Below are 21,025 nucleotides of genomic sequence, written 5' to 3' on the forward strand. Positions count from 1 at the left end.
ACTGACCAGATTCAGTTACATGCATCTTAGCAAAAAATATGTTACAAGCACTTAAACAGCTACAGCTGCTGCAACGAACACAAACATATCATTTTCCAGTTACATGCCCCCCGGTATAGCTATCATGTGACATGCAGTAATGCGGATACTTATATCATGGTTTGTGTGACCTAGTTACATGGTTTGTGGACCATGTGCTACATGCTTTATGCCACCTGAAAAAACTGATAACCATTTTTTCAGGGACTAAAACTAGACTTAGCATTTGATTTTGATAACCATGTGCTACACTGTTACATTTTCATTCCCACATACATAGCACTGCATGCAAAAAACATGGGTGCATGTAACCACTACATAGGAAAAATATCAATACAAATTAGGATGTAACACTGTTTGCATAAAAAAAGGATCCACACACATCAGCTATGAGCTTGACCATGGATATGTTGCTACAACTAAAATCAGCGAGTTGCGGAGGGAGATCCTCGAAAAATAACTTAGATCCGTGAATGCTTCAACAGATCCTAACATATGCTGAACGAAAATCACCATCAACTTACCAGGAAACGGCTCGGGCGCTCGAGAAAAGTAGATGTAGCGACAAACGAGAGAAAAGCCGAAAAATCCCCCGAATCCCCGCCGGATCATACGAAGGATGTAACCACGGAGACAAAACCAGATGCGGGGTGCTGCGCTCGAGGGAGGAGAGGGCGCAAACCATACCTCACCGTCGACGAGCGATGAAGACCTTCCCCCGCCGAGCGGACGGAAATGCGGATCCGACGACGAAATCAGCCGCCGACCGACATGGTGTACACCCGCCGCGGCCGGGATCTCCTACTCTACGGCGAGAATCGCGGGGGAGCGGCGGCGATTTGGCGAAGCTCCGGGAGAGATTTGGGCGAAGAGCGAAATGGATGAAGCCGACCGCACGAGTCCCGAAATTTGAACTGCTTGGGAAATTACTACGCGCACCAAAAAAGCGGCGGACGTTACGACCAGGTGGTGGCCCCCGCGCGGGACGACGCGCGATCGTCCGATCTCATCCAACGGCGCGGACGCGTGACCTCGGCGTAGGACCAGAACGAAGTCGACTAAGAGATAGAATTTGCGTTTAAGTTATGACGTGGTACTACCGGGACCGTGATAGTTGGCAGCTGGGACCTGTACTTGTGTCCCTCTCCTCTTCGGTGTAGAATCGATCGATCTGAATATCTGATTGGCAGCTCTCCGATCTAACTCCATTATTTCAGCTGGAGTACTACAAAGCCTGAAGAACCTCAAAACGGAAGGATAAGCCTGAACACAATCTATCGAGGAAATGGCATCTGCGGAGCACGGCAAGAAGCTGCGGATCCTGCTCATCCCCTTCTTCGCCACCAGCCACATCTGTCCGCAAACCGACCTCGCCGTCCGCCTCGCCGGGGCCTGCCCTGACGCCGTCGAACCCACATTGGCCGTCACCCCGGCGAACGTCGCGGTCGTTCGGGCGGCACTCGATCGGCACGGCGCCTCCGCGGCGAGCAGCGCCATCAAGATAGCCACCTACCCGTTCCCGCACGTGGCCGGCGTCCCACCCGGCGTGGAGAACCTCGCCCCCGCCGCCGGCGACGCGTGGCGCATCACGGCCGCGGCCCTCGAGGAGGGGCTGACGCGGCCCGCGCAGGAAGCGCTCATCCGGGACATGTCCCCCGACGCCATCATCACGGACGTCCACTTCTCCTGGAACTCCATCGTCGCCGGCGAGCTGGGCGTGCCGTGCGTTTCGTTCGGCGTGATCGGCGCCTTCTCGTCGCTCGCCATGCACCACCTCAGCAGCACACTGGGCGGCAGCTCCAAGTCCGACCAAGAGGAGGTGGTGGTCCCTGGGTTCGCAGGGCCGGAGATAAGGATCCCGAGGGCCGAACTGCCGGAGTTCTTGAGGTGCCAGCAGAAGAACGAACGGTTCAACACGACCGTCCAGGGGATAGGTACTACGGGCTTCGGCCTCGCCCGCAACACCTTCTTCGACATGGAGCAGCAGTACTGCGAGCTGTATGCGCGCCACGGCTACGTGGATCGCGCCTACTTCGTCGGACCAGTGTCCTTGCCGTTACCACGGGGCGGAGCTGCAGGCGTCGGCGAGTCATCACGCACCATCACCAGTTGGCTGGGCTCGATGCGGACATGCTCGGTGGTGTACGTATGCTTCGGCACCTACGCTTTGGTCTCGGACGATCAGCTCCGCGAGCTGGCTCTCGGGCTGGAAGCTTCCGGCCATCCGTTTTTGTGGGTGCTGAGGGCGGACGGGTGGACGCCGCCGGCGGGGTGGGAGGAGCGCGTGGGGAAGAGGGGGATGCTCGTCAATGGCTGGGCGCCACAGGCCGTGATATTGGGTCATCCGTCCGTTGGGGCGTTCCTGACGCACTGCGGCTCGAGCTCGCTGCTGGAGGCGGCGGCGGCCGGCGTGCGGATGCTGACGTGGCCGCTGGAGTTCGACCAGTTCATCGGGGAGAGGCTAGTCACGGACGTTCTCAAGATTGGCGAGAGGGTGTGGAGCGGGCCACGGAGCACGAGGTACGAGGAGAAGGCGACAGTGCCGGCGGAGGCGGTGGCGCGGGCACTGGCGAGATTCTTGGAGCCTGGAGGAAGAGGGAAGGCAGCCAGGGTCAGGGTGCGGGAGCTCGCCCTCAAGGCTCACGCCGCCGTGGAGGAAGGCGGCTCCTCGCACACTGATCTGCGTAGGCTCATCAACGATCTGATAAAAGAAAGGAGGCTGCCGCTGCCGCTGCCGACACTCGACAGTAACACTGTTGACTACTCGACGTCTTGCTGAGCTGATCGAGTGGAGGTGGAGCTGTCTCTGTCTGCTGACATTCGTGGCGATCCCGCGTAATCAAGTGTTTGTTCCCAACATTCGGTTCTTGGTGTCAAGATTTGGCTGTCTACTCGGATAATTAACCCGAGTCTCCCGTTGTTCTCCTATTTATATGCCACGTTGCGGTGTGCAAGCTGGTACTAGAATACTATCCTATTTCTAACATTTTTTCTTATATAAAAGTAAATATTATGTTTAAACTCTTCAAAGCTACGGTAAGAAAGAGGCTTTTAAATCCATCTGCAACTTAATCCTTTGAAGATACAAACCAAATTATATTTAGCTCCTTGTTGACAACTCTCTAGCGAAATGAAAATATATCTCAATTTGCTACCTAGTTGCCTCGTCGGGGCAAGCAATGATGAGGGAGGTTACTTCTTTGCCATTGACCTACTTGTCCCTTGCTAGCTTCCTGCCTTTTGCGAAAACTGCCCGTTCGGCTGCTACTTAGACTAGTGACCCAACATACTACTGCATGTTATAGTACGCAAGTCATTGACATAATACCGATGAAACACCGTTCCACTAGTATTACATATTTCAGAGTGGTACAATAGAAACATATGCGAGTCCAATGCACGTCTATAGAATTACACATAAACCCATTGCAGAAGATCAACATAGCCTCCTACTTTCCAATGAGATAAAACTGCAAATAAAGATCCAAAGAACAACTCATAGTCTAACCTAGCTATTTCTAACTCCAGCTCTAGAGATACATGGTTTTCTAAAGAACTCGCTAGAACTCTAGCTACTTGAGTATGTGGCTCGGTGGTGGATTAGTAACAACAAGAACTCTGTTCTGCTGTCTTATGGGCTATTTGGTCTTTACGAATGAATTATGCTTTCAAGGAAGAAGTTGGCTCGGTCTGGATATGGCTTGGAGCAAGGTGACTGCATGTCTTGGCCGATGGAGGGTTTTCTTCATGGATGTGCGTTTGGAGGAGCTGGACCAGTTGATCTTAAAGATGGAGCAAAGAAGAGGAGAACTGCTAAGGATCATCTGGGAGCCACCTTGAGTGGTTTTCGTTTCTAGCTGCTATCAGGCGCTTGGTTGACCTGGAAGATGGAGAAAAAAGCAGTAGAGGAGAAGATCGCTTGGGAGAATGAAAAATATTGTCTCTTAGCTGCTGCTGCTTTGTTTTCTTGGCCTTTGGTATGTAGTAGCTTATGTTGCTGTTCTTTACTTTATGAAAATACTCTATGAAAACCTACTCTGTGTTGTGCCGTACGGTTGCATTATTAATGGAACCGGGGCGCCCCTTTTCTCTAAAAAAAGAACTCTAGCCACTTAGGTTCTCGGATTAGGGATCTGGTTCCCTTCTACTGTACTCTTAGTCTAGGTTTCCAGTATGTAGAGGTAGACGTTTGACTTCATTGACTAATGCATGCCCCTTGTAGTGGTTGACTCCTACGTCTTCGAGTTTCACGATATACTCGTTTGATGGCTCCCGATCTAAGTAGGGGGTTCAAGAGAAAACAGATGAGTACGGGCGTACTCAGCAAGTTCAATATTAGAAATAGGTGTATCATGCACTAGCTTCTGCCACGGACCAGAAATTCGTAGGAAAATGCAAGTTTTCGTAATAACTTATTCAAAATGTTTATTTTATTCCGAAAAACTATGTATGTCAGTTTTTGGGTTGACCAAAACTTCATGAAGTTTGTTTCCTGCCGCGTTCGTAGTTCCTTCCCGAAATAGGGAGTGACAAGCCATAATTTAATACACTCTGCAGAGGTGTGTAACTTTACCCATAAGAGTACGCATCCTTGTTGCCAACCGGGCACACAAACCCGTCCACACTTCCTTGGTGTGAGACCCAGTATAAGATCCAAGCCAATCACTGTCCTTCTCCGCGACCCTGCATACACACCCTTTTGTCCCAGTCACATATCCTGTTAACACCCGGATTTTTAAGTCAAGATGTCTATTATGCCATACATCGCAATTCCAGAAAGATTGTTTTTGCGAGACATAATAAGTTCATATCACAACACATCATTCTTTACAACACCATAATAGTCTTACATCAAAAGGATCACACGATCCAGTCTCATCACAACGATTGTCCTAAGGATGAAATACACAACACAATAGTGGGAATACATAGTAGAGGTCCATCTGCTCCACAGACAACTTTTGACGTCAGGAGTAGTCCTAGTTATCGTAGACATCCTGCTGTCCATCATCCTGGTACTGGGGCTCTTCTTCATAGTCTGGCCATTTGAATAGCCAGGGACAAAGCCATGAGTACTTTAAAGTACTCGCAAACTAATACTAGTGTAAGCACTATCAACTATATACATGGGGTTCTAAGCTCTAGGTTCATTTGCATAAAGCTGGTTTTATTTCATAAACATTTAGTAATCAAAAGACTCTTCAATTGCATAACTTAACTCAAGTGGGAACATTAGTGTCATTCCCACAACTCTGTTGTGAATCAAAGTCAAAGTCACATTTCCCTTTCAAGTCACAAGTCACTAGTCACATTTTGAAAAGTTCTGATGATGGAACAGTATGGCCTTTCCAACTGTTCATGACCGCGGACGCGGCTATTCGAATAGGTTTACACTCTGCAGAGGTTGTACACTTGTGCCACAATAATTGTAATAATCCGTCAGTGGTAACTGGCCCTGATTTATCACACTCAGTGTGCGGACTACCAATCATAACCTTTCATTTACATACTCTAGTATAGACACCTCTCCCTATGAGCTTGGCCTCCCAGTGAGGGCAAACCGCCAACCTGGGAACTGCACAGGGCTTGGGTCGGACATTCACCTCATTTCACGTCATTTCACTTTCAACGGAGGCAGCCTCGGCATAACCTCTATGACGCTTGTTCAGAGGGAACCCATACTAAAATAGATAAGTTTCCAGTTAAGCCCTACCCAGATTCAGGTATTGTGGGGTACTTAAAAATTGGAATGGTATCGCATCCGAACCCAACCATCAGTTTTTATCAAATTCACCAAGTCATTCAAGTCACCCTCACCTTCAAAAAATCTTTCATAAACCAAAGTAAAGCTTTTAAGAATAAAACCTGGGATTGGATCCTTAAACACAAAGTAATATTGGAATGATGCCTTTCTCTAGTAGAGCTTTGCATTAGGGTAGCTTGCAAGAGTATAGCTTTCCTTGATTGGTACAGTTGTCAAAGTATTCTTCTTCTTCCTCGTAGAAGACCTCCTCCTCCTCGTAGCCTTCAGTACTAGCGTCTATAAGCGGATACAAGGTAACAAACACCAATCAATACTTAAGGAGGCTACTTAGCCCTAATGGCTCAATCAAGATGACCTAGCATCATCACAATTATCACTCACATAACACTAGGGTTTTCTATTTGTTTCCTTTTGAGAAATAATTTCCTCTCATTGAATCTTATTAAGATTTAATTTCCTCAATTAATAAGTGTGGGATTATGTTGACCAAGGTCAACACTTCACATTTATCATTTGAGAAAAATGATTTAAATGAGGTACTATACCTCATGCAATTTAAACACTATTATGTAACAATTTAATATCACCAAGTAATTAAATATGAGGTTCTTTATACCCAAGCTATTTCCTCATATTGGATTACTTGAGACAAAGGTTTAAATGAGAGGAAACCTCTCATACTATTTCATAAATAAATTTGGGTAATTTAAATGGACTAGAAATGGCCACATAGCCATTATTTTCCTCTAGCCCATGATCATGTGAAACAACCATGTCATATTTTTGCATAAACAATTAGATTATTTGAAAAGAGAATTATGAGAGGAGGAATCACCTCAAAATTCCTCAGGGTTAATTTTTAATAATTCTTTGAAATTTGAAAACCTACTGCCTTGTTATTTTTATTGCAAGCGATCCACAATTGTTCAAGGCTTGAGACCACTTGGGTTTGACAGATAATTTCATAAGCTTTCCATGGATATAAAATCCATCAAATTTGGCTCAGTATATTTGAAGTTATTCAATTTTGAACACAGCACAAGTATTGGATTTGAATTAAACTATTTAAACCAAATTCAAATACATGGGCTCGCGCGGGAAAGGAATTGGGCCGGCCCAGCTATGCGCCAGTGTGCAGTGGGCTGCCTGGCAGGGAGGGACCCACCTGTCAGTGGTTGTTTAAACCCGAAGCGGTACGTAGCGAGGTGAGCCGTAGGATTAGAATCAGATCGCACGGTCGAGAGGCGTCGCCATCTCCGGCGAGCACGGCTCCCTGGCGCGGCGAGGGTAGGGGGTCGGAGAGCTCACCGGTGGCCGGCGGTCGTGGGCGTTGACGCAGGGCGACGTTGCGGACGACGGCGATCCTCCTGGAACAAGCAGCGGCTCCTGGGCGGCGGCAATCGTCGTCTTCGTCTGCGGCGGATCCGTGGACTCCGGCGAGCAATTGGTTGGCTACCGGCGGTAATGTGGAGTGGCGAGGAGGCAGGGAAGCTCAGGAAGAAGAGGGGAGTGGAGTGGTGTGCTGAGATAGCTCGGGGGAGGCCCCCTTTTATAGCTGCGAGAGGGTGTCGTGGGTGCACGGGGCAGGTCATGGTGGCGACGGCGTTCTGGGCGGTGAAGGGGCAAAGGAGTGGGCACGTAGTGTTGGCGACATCAAGGTGTTCCTAACGCGCATCATGGCGCAACAGATGGAGGACTAGGGCGTGCGGGCGACGTCCATGTCTCCGCAGTACCGTGGCGGAGGTTGGTGATGATGGCGATGGCGACAGAGCACGGGCGAGAGTGTGGTCATGTCTGGCGGCTAGCTGGTGGAGTGGCGCGTGCGCGTGCGAGAGGAGGGAGCAAGGGAAGGACGAGGCTGACGGGGCGAAGGCGTGCACTGGCGCGTCTAGTGACATGTCTGGGCGCGCTCTAGCGTGTCCAGGGCGTCCTGGGCGCGTCTGGGCACGTCATGTTCTGGTCGTTGCCGTGCTCTTCGTCGGCCAGGGAGGGTACAGGCGTGCTCTGGAGAGTGAGGTGAGCCTCGTTGACACGGTGAGGGTGACCAGAGAGGGATGGAGGTGGATGAGTGGCATGGTGATGGCAAAGGTGCTCGGCATGGTTGAATTTTGATCATTTCCCTCATGGTACTATGGTACTAAGGCCTAGCATTGCTCAGAGGATGCAAGAAGAAGTCAATGATGACAAGAGTGGGGCTGGTTTAGTCTAAAATCCAGTGGGTTTTAGAGAGTATGATCAAATCAGAATTATGCACACAAGGTGTTTGATGTAATGGCCGAAAGAAGCTAACTTTTGAATTTTGGCACACAATTTTATGGGTGTGTCTCACATAATGTTTGCCACCTCGTGATGATGTTGGTCTGAAAGTTGGAAGAGATTTGGAAAAAATCAAATTGGGGTTGATCTTAAATCTGATTCAACATTGCCACTTTGCATCCTTATAATAGGCAATAGAAAAGGAACTAGTCAAAGTGGTCAACATCAAAAGTGTTTAGCTTGATGAGGTCTTGGATGAGGTGCAAAGAGTTGAGAGACTTTGGTTTAGAAAATTCTTAATACAGGGGCTCAAAGAGGGTAAGATGTTAAAATTGCCACATGTGACCATTATCACATGTCACTTGATTTTGATTTTTCTTTTGATTTTTTTTGGGTTTTCTTGATTCAAAAGTGATTATTATTAGTTTAGTAAGGTTTCCAAACCATTGAAACAAAGTAAAATGGCCTAGGTTAAAGATTTGCAAAAATGGCCCTAGCCTCATATGTGGTGTTATTGTTATTTTTCTTTTCTTATATTTTGGGTTTCTCTTTGATCCAAAAACTATTCATTTGGGTTCATTTAGGGTTAGGTTGGGTTTAGTCATGGTTTCAACCATTTGGGTAAAGTAAATAGGGCATAGGCCATTATTTATAGAAATGGCCATAAGCCCACATATGTCTCACCTTTTATGTTATTTTCTTTTTATTTGTTCCTCTTGGGTTTTGAAAAGGGTAGGGTTTTAGGGTTTTGAACTTGTTTAATACTTCAATCAAACATGTAGGTTAAAAACCCCACACACATGTATGTACACTATGCACATAAGAGAAAGTAATCCAAAAATTTTGTTGGCTCCAATTTTTTGAAATATGTGAAATCCGTTTTCTTCTTTGTTTTAAAATTTGGGATGTTACAAATCCTTCCCCTTAAACAAAATCTCGTCCCGAGATTTAAGAAAACTTAGGAACCTAAGAGAGATTGGGCAATTGGTTTAACAGGAAAACATACTCTGCATGGCAGTGGGGGCTTCCTGGGCTTCTGTGGCACTCATGTGGTAGAAACGGCCGTTGCGGTTGTTCGGGTTCCTTCTGGCTGCGAAACGACGCTGTTGCTGGGCAGGTGCAGCAGTATTGGGGGCAGTCTTGGCAAGCTTCTTGGGGCACTCATTGGAGTAGTGACCCACAGTTCCACATTCATAACAAGTCACAGTTGACTTGTCCTTTGGGGCAATGGGGGTAGCATTGCTTCCAGTCCTTGTTGTGGCCTCCGGGCTTCGGGGGTCCTCCATTATTGTTGGTGTAGTTTGGGCGGTACGTCTGAGCAGGTGGCTTGTTGTGTCTTGGGGAAAATCCTCCAGATGAATTGTTGCGGTACTTCTGTGCATTGCTGGGTTCATTCTGGTGCATCATTCTGCGCTTGCGGTTCTCGTTGGTTTGGTGCAGCTTTCCTTCCATCTGGATGGCAGAGTCCACAAGGGTTTCGAGGTCAGCAAACGGGATGTTCAATAACACAGTCTGCATCTCATCATGCAGTCCGTTCAGAAATCTTTCCTTCCTCTTCTCGTTGGTGTCGGTCTCATCCGGGGCGTACCTTGACAGAGTGAGGAACGGTATTCCACCATGGACATCCTTCCTTGTTTGAGTTCGCGGAACTCGTCTCTCATCTTCTTGATCAGTCCCTGGGGTACATGGTACTTGCTGAACTTGAGTTTGAAGTCTTCCCAAGTCATCATTTGTCCCGCATTCATTGCACGGGCACTTGTCCACCAGGCTCTGGCAGGTCCTGACAGGTAGTGGGTGGCGAACAGTACTTTCTCCGCGGCTTCTACTCCTGCAACTTCTAGGTTGTTCTCCATTGTTTGGAGCCAATCATCTGCATCTAGAGGCTCTTCAGGTTTGCTAAACATGGGTGGATTTGTGTTCTGGAAATTCTTCAGCTTGGACCCAGGATGGTCATGGTTTCCATGGCCTTGGTTGTTCTGAGCTAGCTGTTGCAGTGCAGCAAGGTTGGCTTGTCTTTCAGCTCTTTCTACTTCTCGATCTGCCATCATCTGCAGCATTTGCAGCATTGCATCCTGATTGGTGCTGCGGGTTGGAGGGGCCATCTGAACATTGAGGTATATGATAAGATAAGAGGGAATTTTCTATGGTTTGTTTGGATTTTAAAGTTCAAAAAGTTTCAAAACTTGAGTAGTGCTGAGGGGGTAAAAACCAACAACACTTTTTCATTCATTCCAAACAACACACGTTACAAACTAACACACCAATGGTTTTAAGAACCATTTCCTCGTTTTATGATACAAAGGGACCGATACAAACTCACACCTATGAGAGTGCTCTAGTGATACTACTCTTTATCCGGAATGGTGGTTTCTTCGTCTTCATGGGTAATGTGCTTGGTGAAAGGCGCGGGCGTTGTCCAACTCCTTGCGGGTCTTGTACAGCATGAAGTCCAGGTATGCAACATAGTGGTTCATCTCCGGGTGCGGTGGCATGATTATTGGCCTTCCCATGGGGTCAAGTCTTGGGTAGTAAATTGAAGCAAGTGTTCTTGAGCTTGTTCACATTTTGTCCACACAGACGGGCAATTGCTTCTTGCATGGCTTGGGCTATTCCTTCCTTCCAAGTGTTTCCCCTTACAGAAAACCATATAGTTTCCCAAATTGGGGCTCCAAGCTTTCCTCTCAGATCTGCAGTAACTTCCCATTGAGGTTGTCTTCCCGACTGATTATTGAGTGGCACTCCAAAGAACTCGGGATACGGGCGTCCTAGATACTTAACTAGCTTCTCCAAATCCTTCTCGAACATTAGGTTTCCTCCGTGGCCAAGCTGATAGGACTCACAGTTGTACTCCATCTGTGAGCAATTAGGATGAGTAAGTTAGAGAAGTGGTCAAGTGGTCAACACCCGGATTTTTAAGTCCAGATGCCTATTATGCCATACATCGCAATCCCAGGAAGATTGTTTTTGCGAGACATAATAAGTTCATATCACAGCACATCATTCATTACAACACCATAATAGTCTTACATCAAAAGGATCACATGATCCAGTCTCATTACAACGATTGTTCTAAGGATCAAATACACAACACAATAGCGGGAATACGTAGTAGAGGTTCATCTGCTCCACAGGCAACTTTTGACGTCAGGAGTAGTCCTAGTTATCGTAGACGTCCTGCTGTCCATCATCCTGGTACTGGGGATCCTCTTCATAGTCTGGCCATTTGAATAGCCAGGGACAAAGCCATGAGTACTTTAAAGTACTCGCAAACTAATACTAGTGTAAGCACTATCAACTATATCAATGGGGTTCTAAGCTCTAGGTTCATTTGCATAAAGCTGGTTTTATTTCATAAGCATTTAGTAATCAAAATACTCTTCAATTGCCTAACTTAACTCAAGTGGGAACATTAGTGTCATTCCCACAACTCTGTTGTGAATCAAAGTCAAAGTCACATTTCCCTTTCAAGTCACAAGTCACTAGTCACATTTTGAAAAGTTCTGATGACGGAACAGTATGGCCTTTCCAACTGTCCATGACCACGGACGCGGCTATTCAAATAGGTTTACAATCTGCAGAGGTTGTACACTTTGCCACAATAATTGCAATAATCCGTCAGGGGTAACTGGCCCTGATTTATCACACTCAGTGTGCGGACTACCAATCATAATCTTTCATTTACATACTCTAGTATAGGCACCTCTCCCTATGATCTTGGCCTCCCAGTGAGGGCAAACCGCCAACCTGGGAACTGCACAGGGCTTGGGTCGGACATTCACCCCATTTCACGTCATTTCACTTTCAACGGAGGCAGCCTCGGCATAACCTCTATGACGCTTGTTCAGAAAGAACTCATACTAAAATAGATAAGTTTCCAGTTAAACCCTACCCAGATTCAGGTATTGTGGGGGTACTTAAAAATTGGAATGGTATCGCATCCGAACCCAACCATCAGTTTTTATCAAATTCACCAAGTCATTCAAGTCACCTTCTCCTTCAAAAAATCTTTCAATAGAATGAGTCATCATTCCAAGGTTTTCAAAGTCAAGAGATTCACCAGTTCCCATGTAGAGTAGTCAATTTTAGTTTAGCACTAGCAACTAGTCATGAGGGGTGCTAACTAGCTTGTAGCTCTCTAGGCTAACTTTGATACTCTTGTAATACTTCATATCTAGACCAAAGTGAACTATGAATATAAATAGACTTTGATAAACCAAAGTAAAGCTTGTAAGAATAAAACCTGGGATTGGATCCTTAAACACAAAGTAATATTGGAATGATGCCTTGCTCTAGTAGAGCTTTGCATTAGGGTAGCTTGCAAGAGTATAGCTTGCCTTGATTGGTACAGTTGTCAAAGTGTTCTTCTTCTTCCTCGTAGAAGACCTCCTCCTTGTAGCCTTCGGTACTAGCGTCTATAAGCGGATACGAGGTAACAAACACCAATCAATACTTAAGGAGGATACTTAGCCCTAATGGCTCAATCAAGATGACCTAGCATCATCACAATTATCACTCACATAACACTAGGGTTTTCTATTTGTTTCCTTTTGAGAAATAATTTCCTCTCATTGAATCTTATTAAGATTTAATTTCCTCAATTAATAAGTGTGGGATTATGTTGACCAAGGTCAACACTTCACATTTATCATTTGAGAAAAATGATTTAAATGAGGTACTATACCTCATGCAATTTAAACACTATTATGTAACAATTTAATATCACCAAGTAATTAAATATGAGGTTCTTTATACCCAAGCTATTTCCTCATATTGGATTACTTGAGACGAAGGTTTAAATGAGAGGAAACCTCTCATACTATTTCATAAATAAATTTGGGTAATTTAAATGCACTAGAAATGGCCACATAGCCATTATTTTGCTCTAGCCCATGATCATGTGAAACAACCATGTAATATTTTTGCATAAACAATTAGAGTATTTTAAAAGAGAACTATGAGAGGTGGAATCACCTCAAAATTCCTCAGGGTTGATTTTTAATAATTCTTTGAAATTTGAAAACCTACTGCCTTGTTATTTTTATTGCAAGAGATACACAATGGTTCAAGGGTTGAGACCACTTGGGTTTGACAGAGAATTTCATAAGCTTTCCATGTATGTAAAATCCATCATGTTTGGCTCAGTAGATTTGAAGTTATTCAATTTTGAACACAGCACCAGTATTGGATTTGAATTAAACTATTTAAACCAAATTCAAATACGTGGGCTCGCGCGGGAAAGGAATTGGGCCGGCCCAGCTACGCGCCAGTGCGCAGTGGGCTGCCTGACAGGGAGGGACCCACCTATCAGTGGCTGTTTAAACCCGAAGCGGTACGCAGCGAGGTGAGCCGTAGGATAAGAATCAGATCGCACGGTCGAGAGGCGTCGTCATCTCCGGCGAGCACGGCTCACTGGCGCGGCGAGGGTAGGGGTCGGAGAGCTCACTGGTGGCCGGCGGTCGTGGGCGTTGACGCAGGGCGACGTTGCGGTCGACGTCGATCCTCCTGGAACAAGCAGCGGCTCCTGGGGCGGCGGTAATCATCGTCTTCGTCTGCGGCGGATCTGCGGACTCTGGTTAGCAATTGGATGGCTACCGGCGGTAATGTGGAGTGGCGAGGAGGCAGGGAAGCTCAGGGAGAAGAGGGGAGTGGAGTGGCGTGCTGAGATAGCTCGGGAGAGGCCCCCTTTTATAGCTGCGAGAGGGTGCCGTGGGTGCACGGGGCAGGTCATGGTGGCGACGGCGTTCTGGGCGGTGAAGGGGCAAGGGAGTGGGCACGTAGTGTTGGCGACGTCAAGGTGGTCCTAACGCGCATCATGGCGCAGTAGATGGAGGACTAGGGCGTGCGGGCGACGTCCATGTCTCCGCAGTACCGTGGAGGAGGTTGGTGATGATGGCGATGGCGACGGAGCACGGGCGAGGGTGTGGTCATGTCTGGCGGCTAGCTGGTGGAGTGGCGCATGCGCGTGCGAGAGGAGGGAGCGAGGGAAGGACAAGGCTGACGGGGCGAAGGTGTGCACTGGCGCGTCCAGTGACATGTCTGGGCGCGCTCTGGCGTGTCCTGGGCGTCCTGGGCGCGTCTGGGCACGTCACGTTCTGGTCGTTGCCGTGGTCTTCATCGGCCAGGGAGGGTACAGGCGTGCTCTAGAGAGTGAGGTGAGCCTCGTTGACACGGTGAGGGTGACCAGAGAGGGATGGAGGTGATGAGTGGCATGGTGATGGCTGATACGTCTCAAACGTATCTATAATTTCTTATGTTCCATGCTAGTTTTATGACAATACTCACATGTTTTATATACGCTTTATATCATTTTTATGCATTTTCCGGCACTAACCTATTAACAAGATGCCGAAGCGCCGCTCATCGTTTTCTGCAGTTTTTGGTTTCAGAAATCCTACACAGGAAATATTCTCGGCATTGGACGAAACAAAAGCCCACGGTCTTATTTTCCACGGAGTCTTCCAGAACACCGAAGAGGAGACGAAGAGGGGACACGAGGCGGCCACACCATAGGTGGGCGCGGCCCCACCCCTGGCCGCACCGCCATATGGGGTGGGCCCCTCGGGCGTCCCCCAACTCTGCCCCTTCGCCTATATAATCCTTCCATCGCGAAAACCCTAGTACCGAGAGCCACGATACGAGAAAAGTTACTGAGACGCCGCCGCCGTCAACCCCATCTCGGGGGTTCGAAGATCGCCTCCGGCACTTCGTCCGGAGAGGGGAATCATCACCGGAGGGCTCTACATCACCATGCCCGCCTCCGGACTGATGCTTGAGTAGTTCATCCTTGGACTATGGGTCCATAGCAGTAGCTAGATGGTTGTCTTCTCCTCTTGTGCTATCATGTTTAGATCTTGTGAGCTGCCTATCATGGTCAAGATCATCTATTTGTAATGCTACATGTTGTGTTTGTTGGGATCCGATGAATATGGAATACTATGTCAAGTTGATTATCGATCTATCATATATGTGTTGTTTATGATCTTGCATGCTCTCCGTTGCTAGTAGAGGCTTTGGCCAAGTTGATACTTGTAACTCCAAAAGGGAGTATTTATGCTAGATAGTGGGTTCATGCCTCCATTGAATCTGGGACAAGGATGAGAAAGTTCTAAGGTTGTGGATGTCTTGTTGCCACTAGGGATAAAACATCAATGCTTTGTCTAAGGATATTTGTATTGTTTACATTACGCACGATACTTAATGCAATTGTCTATTGTTTGCAACTTAATACTGGAAGGGGTGCGGATGCTAACCCGAAGGTGGATTTTTTAGGCATAGATGCATGCTGGATAGCGGTCTATGTTCTTTGTCGTAATGCCCTAAGTAAATCTCATAGTAGTCATCATGATATGTATGTTCATTGTTATGCCCTCTCTATTTGTCAATTGCCCAACTGTAATTTGTTCACCCAACATGCTATTTATCTTATTGGAGAGACACCACTAGTGAATTGTGGACCCCGGTCAATTCTTTTACATCTGAAATACAACCTACCGCAATCATTGTTCTCTCGTTGTTCTTTGCAAGCAAACATCATTCTCCACACCATACGTTTAATCCTTTGTTTACAGCAAGCCGGTGAGATTGACAACCTCACTGTTAAGTTGGGGCAAAGTATTTTGATTGTGTTGTGCAGGTTCCACGTTGGCGCCGGAATCCCTGGTGTTGTGCCGTGATGACCCACAAGTATAGGGGGTGTATCGTAGTATCTTCGATAAGTAAGAATGTCGATCCCAACGAGGAGCAGAAGGTGTTGACAAGCAGTTTCGATGAAGGTTTCACTGTAAATGCTCATAGACAAATATTCGGGGGGTTTTGATATAACAGATAAATAAAGTACAAATAAGTAAAATGCGAGAGAAATAATTGCAGCGAGTGGCCCAATCCTTTTTAGCACAAAGGACAAGCCGGTTTGTTTACTTATAATGACCAAACGTTCTCGAGGACACACGGGATTTTAGTCTAGTGCTTTCGCTACATACAGGCTGATTAATCTTCATTGTTTTGATAAGTGTTGTGTGGGTGAACCTATGCTAATGTACCGCCCTTCCTAGGACTAATACATACTTGTGATTATACCCCTTGCAAGCATCCGCAACTACAAGAAAGTAATTAAGATAAATCTAACCACAGCCTTAAACTGCGAGATCCTGCGATCCCTCCTCGCATCGATATACCAACGGGGGTTTAGGTTTCTGTCACTCCGGCAACCCCGCAATTGGCAAATGAGTACAAGATGCATTCCCCTAGGCCCATAAATGGTGAAGTGTCGTGTAGTCGACGTTCACACGACACCACTAGAAGAATAACACCACAACTTAAATATCATAACATTGAATATTACTCAACCATAGTTCACTACTAACAATTAGACTTCACCCATGTCCTCAAGAACTAAACGAACTACTCACGAGACATCATATGGAACATGATCAGAGATGATATGATGATGAATAACAATCTGAACATAGACCTTGGTTCAATGGTTCCACTCAATAGCATAAACAACAAGTAGAAATCAGTATCGGGAGAGTTTCCCCTATCAAACAATCAAGATCAAACCCAAATTGCTACAGCGGTGACGATGTCCAGCGGTGGAGATGGCGGTGATGATGGTGGAGATGATGATGATGGTGATGGAGATGATGTCCAGCTCGATGGCGGTGACGATGGCGTCAATTTCCCCCTCCGGGAGGGAATTTCCCCGGCGGATTCCTGCCCGCCGGAGAGCTCTTTTCTCTCTGGTGTTCTCCGCCCCGCAGAGGCGGCTGTAACCCTTCGTGAGGATTCCTCTGTGGCTTAGGTCTTCGGGACGAAGGGTTTCGCGAAGAAAAGGAGGCGAAAGAGGCCGAGGGGCCCCAAACCACATGGTGGCGCGGCCAGGCCATGGGCCGCGCCACCCTATGGTGTGGGCCCACCTCGGGTCCAGCTGGCTCCCCCTTCTGGCTTCCTCCGTCATCTGGAAAAATAGGATTTTACGTAAAACTTCCTTCCACAGTTGATCTTCCGAAATATTGCATCCCGACGGTGCTTTTTCCAGCCAGAATCCTGGCTCCGGTGCTCGATCTCCAAATAATCATGAAACATGAAAAATAGATGAAATAACATAAGTATTGTGTCCCAATATGAAATATATCAATGAATAACAGCAAATTATGATATAAAATAGTGATGCAAATTGGACGTATCAACTCCCCCACAGCTTAGACTTCGCTTGTCCCCAAGCGAAACTGAACTCGTAAACAGGTCCACATGTTTATGGAGTGAAGAGTCGATAAATAAAATACGGGCAAGAAGCATCATATTCATTCACACAAGACATTATAGTAAACAATTTCCTCCTACAACTCAACTTGAAACAAGTATAAGGTAATCACAAATAAAGGTGCATAAGGAATCATAATTGGTGATGGCAAACTTTGTTCTTGGTCAGAGAACAGTTAACAGATTATACTTTATCTATTGAGCGACGCTCTCATATTAAAGCTTATGGTAAACTTGCATACTCAATCATATTAATCATTAATGACTTTCAAAGCTATATTCATTCAAGGTAAAACTCGTACTAAACAAGAAAGAGTAAAGACATGATGAAGCAAATCACAATATAATGGTTTGATCACAACAACTCAAATGCTTGCTTGAGATGGAGGGAAATAGGTTTACTGACTCAACATAAAGTAAAAGACAGGCCCTTCGCGAGAGGGAAGCAGAGATTAAATCATGTGCTAGAGCTTTTTCAGTTTTGAAATCATATGAAGAGAATAAAAGTAAAGTTTTGAGAGGTGTTTGTTGTTGTCAACGACTGGTAGCGGGTACTCTAACCCCCTTGCCAAACAAACCTCCAAAGAGCGGCTCCCATGATGGACGTTATCTCTACCAGCAAGGTAGATCATCCCTCTTCTCTTTTGTTTACACATGTACTTTAGTTTATTTTAAGGATGACACTCCCCCAACCTTTGCTTACACAAGCCATGGCTAACCGAATCCTCGGGTGCCTTCCAACAATCTCATACCATGGAGGAGTGTCTATTGCAAAATTAAGTTGCTTACCGATGAATCGGGGCAAAACATGTGAAGAGAATTATTAATGAAGGTTAATTAATTGGGGCCGGGAACCCCGTTGCCGGCTCTTATTGCAAAATTATAGGATAAGTGGATGAAGCCACTAGTCCTTTAGTGGAGGCTGCCTAACAAGACTGAAAGATAAAACACCACATACTTCCTCATGAGCTATAAAACATTGACACAAATAAAGAGTAATAAGTTTTGAATTGTTTAAAGGTAGCACATGAAGTATTTACTTGGAATGGCGAGACAATACCATGTAGTAGGTAGATATGATGGACACAAATGGCATAGGTTTGGGTTCAGGTTTGGATGCATGAGAAGTATTCCCTCTCGATACAGGTCTTTGGCTAGCAAGGTTAATTAGCAAGCATAAGAGTTGAGGGAAACAAACAAATATACATGTGATAGAAACAATCATGCATCTTACTTGTAAGCACAAACAGTTTTAACTTTAGAATACTAAGCTAAGAACTGATAAGAAAGATAATAACATCTTCTACATTTGCTTCCTCTATTCTTCTTAAACTCAAAGTGTTGTTGCTATTAACCATTGCTAAGTTTGCCAAAACCAAATAGATTAACTCAATGCTCCCAAAGTGGTACCAATACTAAAATCAAGATCAATCATATAGTAGAAATTGCAAACTAAAATAAGGTGTGCAATATGTAAATGATAAGACTTCTCATTAATATTCCATAACGATAACTCACACCAAGGGATACATAGACAAACTAAAGGAGAGATACTTCCACACTGCAACCCATCTCATACGATAACTTCCCTACTCATGATATGACACTACTTGATAGTAAAAAGTAAAAGGTAATGATAATGTGATACCGCGGCACTCCCCCAAGCTTGGAACAAACCAAGGGGATGCCAATACCGATGATGGATTACTCCTTTGGCGATGGTGGTGATGAATTCCCATCTTCAGACTTCCAAGATAGAGGCTCTCCATCAACAAATGACATCTTGGTCTCGGGAATCCTGAAACTAGCGACACGGCTTATATGTTTAAACCTGTTTTCATACTCACGGTTCGATTATGAATGTCATAGAGTTGAGCTTGGAGTTTGTTGGTTGTGTCGTGAAGTGAGAGGATGTCGCCCCATAGCTTTGCGGTTTCCTTCTCGTGTTCGAGCAATGAGTTCGGACACAATCTTGTGAAAGATATCCACTTCACGCTCGGCCATCTTCTTGTAATTGAAGACCTCTTGTTCTAGCTTCTCCATCCTGTCTTCCAAGCTTCCTTCTCCTTTGGGACCCTGAACATCTTTGATCTGCAGTTTTCCCTCGACGAGCATCAACTCCTTTGGGTGCATCCTCAGCTCCTCAATGTACAAGTTGCCAACATCCTTGCAGGAGCTGTCCTTCGGAGTTCCCGACGAAGACATGATGGCTCTAGATCCGAAACAAACCCTGGCAGAAATAGCTCGAAACAAAACACGTCGAGAAAACGATATACGGACCTCCAGGGGTCCGGGGGATTTTATAATAAAAATTTGCAGAACAAACGGAAAGTACCAGATCGAACTAGAGTCGGAAAGGGGAAACGAGGCGGCCAGACCATAGGTCGGCGCGGGCCCGAGTCGGGCCGCGCCGGCCTATGGTGGCACGCCATCGTGCGTCCTTTCCACTCCGTTTCGAACTCGTAATTTTTCTTATTTTCCAAAAACAGCAAAAATAAGGTTCGGAAAGTAAATCGCGAACTTTTCATTACCAGTACTGTTACCTATTCAAAGTTGAGTTCCGGCGGACTGTCAATTTGTCCCTTGATGAAAGCCTCCGGTGTTTCCACTCGAATAATATCAACATAAACATTATAAGAATCACCTGAGATATAATGCTTGAGTCTTTGTCCATTCACCACTTGCGTAGCATTGCCTTGGAGAGAGCTAATTTTAATTGCTCCCGAACGATACACCTCCTCAACAACATATGGTCCTTCCCATTTCGAGAGTAATTTCCCTGCAAAGAATCCGAGACGAGACCGATACAATAGGACTTTATCCCCAATATTAAACTCTCTTTTGATGATCCTTCTATCATGCCATTTTTTAACTTTTTCTTTAAAGAGTTTAGCATTTTCATAAGCTTCACTTCTCCATTCATCTAGAGAACTTAATTGTAGCAATCTCTTATCACCGGCAAGTTTAGGATCTTTATTTAATTCTCTAACAGCCCGATAAGCTTTGTGTTCTAGTTCTAAAGGTAAATGACAAGCTTTTCCGTAAACCATTTTATAAGGTGACATTCCCATGGGGTTTTTATAAGCAATTCTATAAGCCCATAGTGCGTCTTTCAATTTACTAGCCCAATTCTTTCTAGATTTATTAACGGTTTTCTGCAGGATAGATTTAATTTCTCTATTTGATAATTCTACTTGACCACTACTTTGAGGGTGATAAGCGGAAGCAATTCTATGATTAATACCATACTTAGCAAGAGTTTTTCTAAAACCTCCATGAATAAAATGGGAACCTCCATCAGTCATAATATATCTAGGTACTCCAAATCTAGGAAAAATAACATCTAAAAGCATTTTTAAAGAGGTCTCACCATCAGCACTTTTTGTAGGTATGGCTTCCACCCATTTAGTAACATAATCAACAGCAACAAGTATATGAGTGTTACCTTTTGAAGAGGGAAAAGGTCCCATGAAGTCAAATCCCCAACAATCAAACGGTTCAATAACAAGAGTATAATTCATAGGCATTTCATTGCGTCTGGAGATATTACCAACCCTTTGACATTCATCACAAGATAAATGTCAACACCCGGATTTTTAAGTCCGAATGCCTATTATGTCATACATCGCAATCCCAGGAATATTGTTGTTGCGAGGCATAATAGTTAAGTATCACGAGTCATCATTCATTACAAACCATAATGTC

The 21,025-nt window shown here is 45.6% G+C and overlaps 1 protein-coding gene across 1 annotated transcript; it reads left to right on the forward strand.

Moving 5' to 3' along the window:
- The first annotated feature begins 1,324 nt into the window (after nt 1-1,324).
- LOC124648067 (UDP-glycosyltransferase 73C4-like) lies at nt 1,325-2,818 on the forward strand. Its single transcript, XM_047187891.1, has one exon. It carries the CDS (start codon nt 1,325-1,327, stop codon nt 2,816-2,818), a length of 1,494 nt encoding a protein of 497 aa, XP_047043847.1.
- Nucleotides 2,819-21,025: the final 18,207 nt, after the last annotated feature.

This window comes from Lolium rigidum, chromosome 4, assembly GCF_022539505.1.
Source record: "Lolium rigidum isolate FL_2022 chromosome 4, APGP_CSIRO_Lrig_0.1, whole genome shotgun sequence".
NCBI classification, from domain to species: domain Eukaryota; kingdom Viridiplantae; phylum Streptophyta; class Magnoliopsida; order Poales; family Poaceae; genus Lolium; species Lolium rigidum.

Excerpts from the sequence above, each read along its gene's own strand:
- LOC124648067 (XM_047187891.1), top strand. The coding sequence starts at position 1,325 with ATGGCATCTGCGGAGCACGGCAAGAAGCTGCGGATCCTGCTCATCCCC.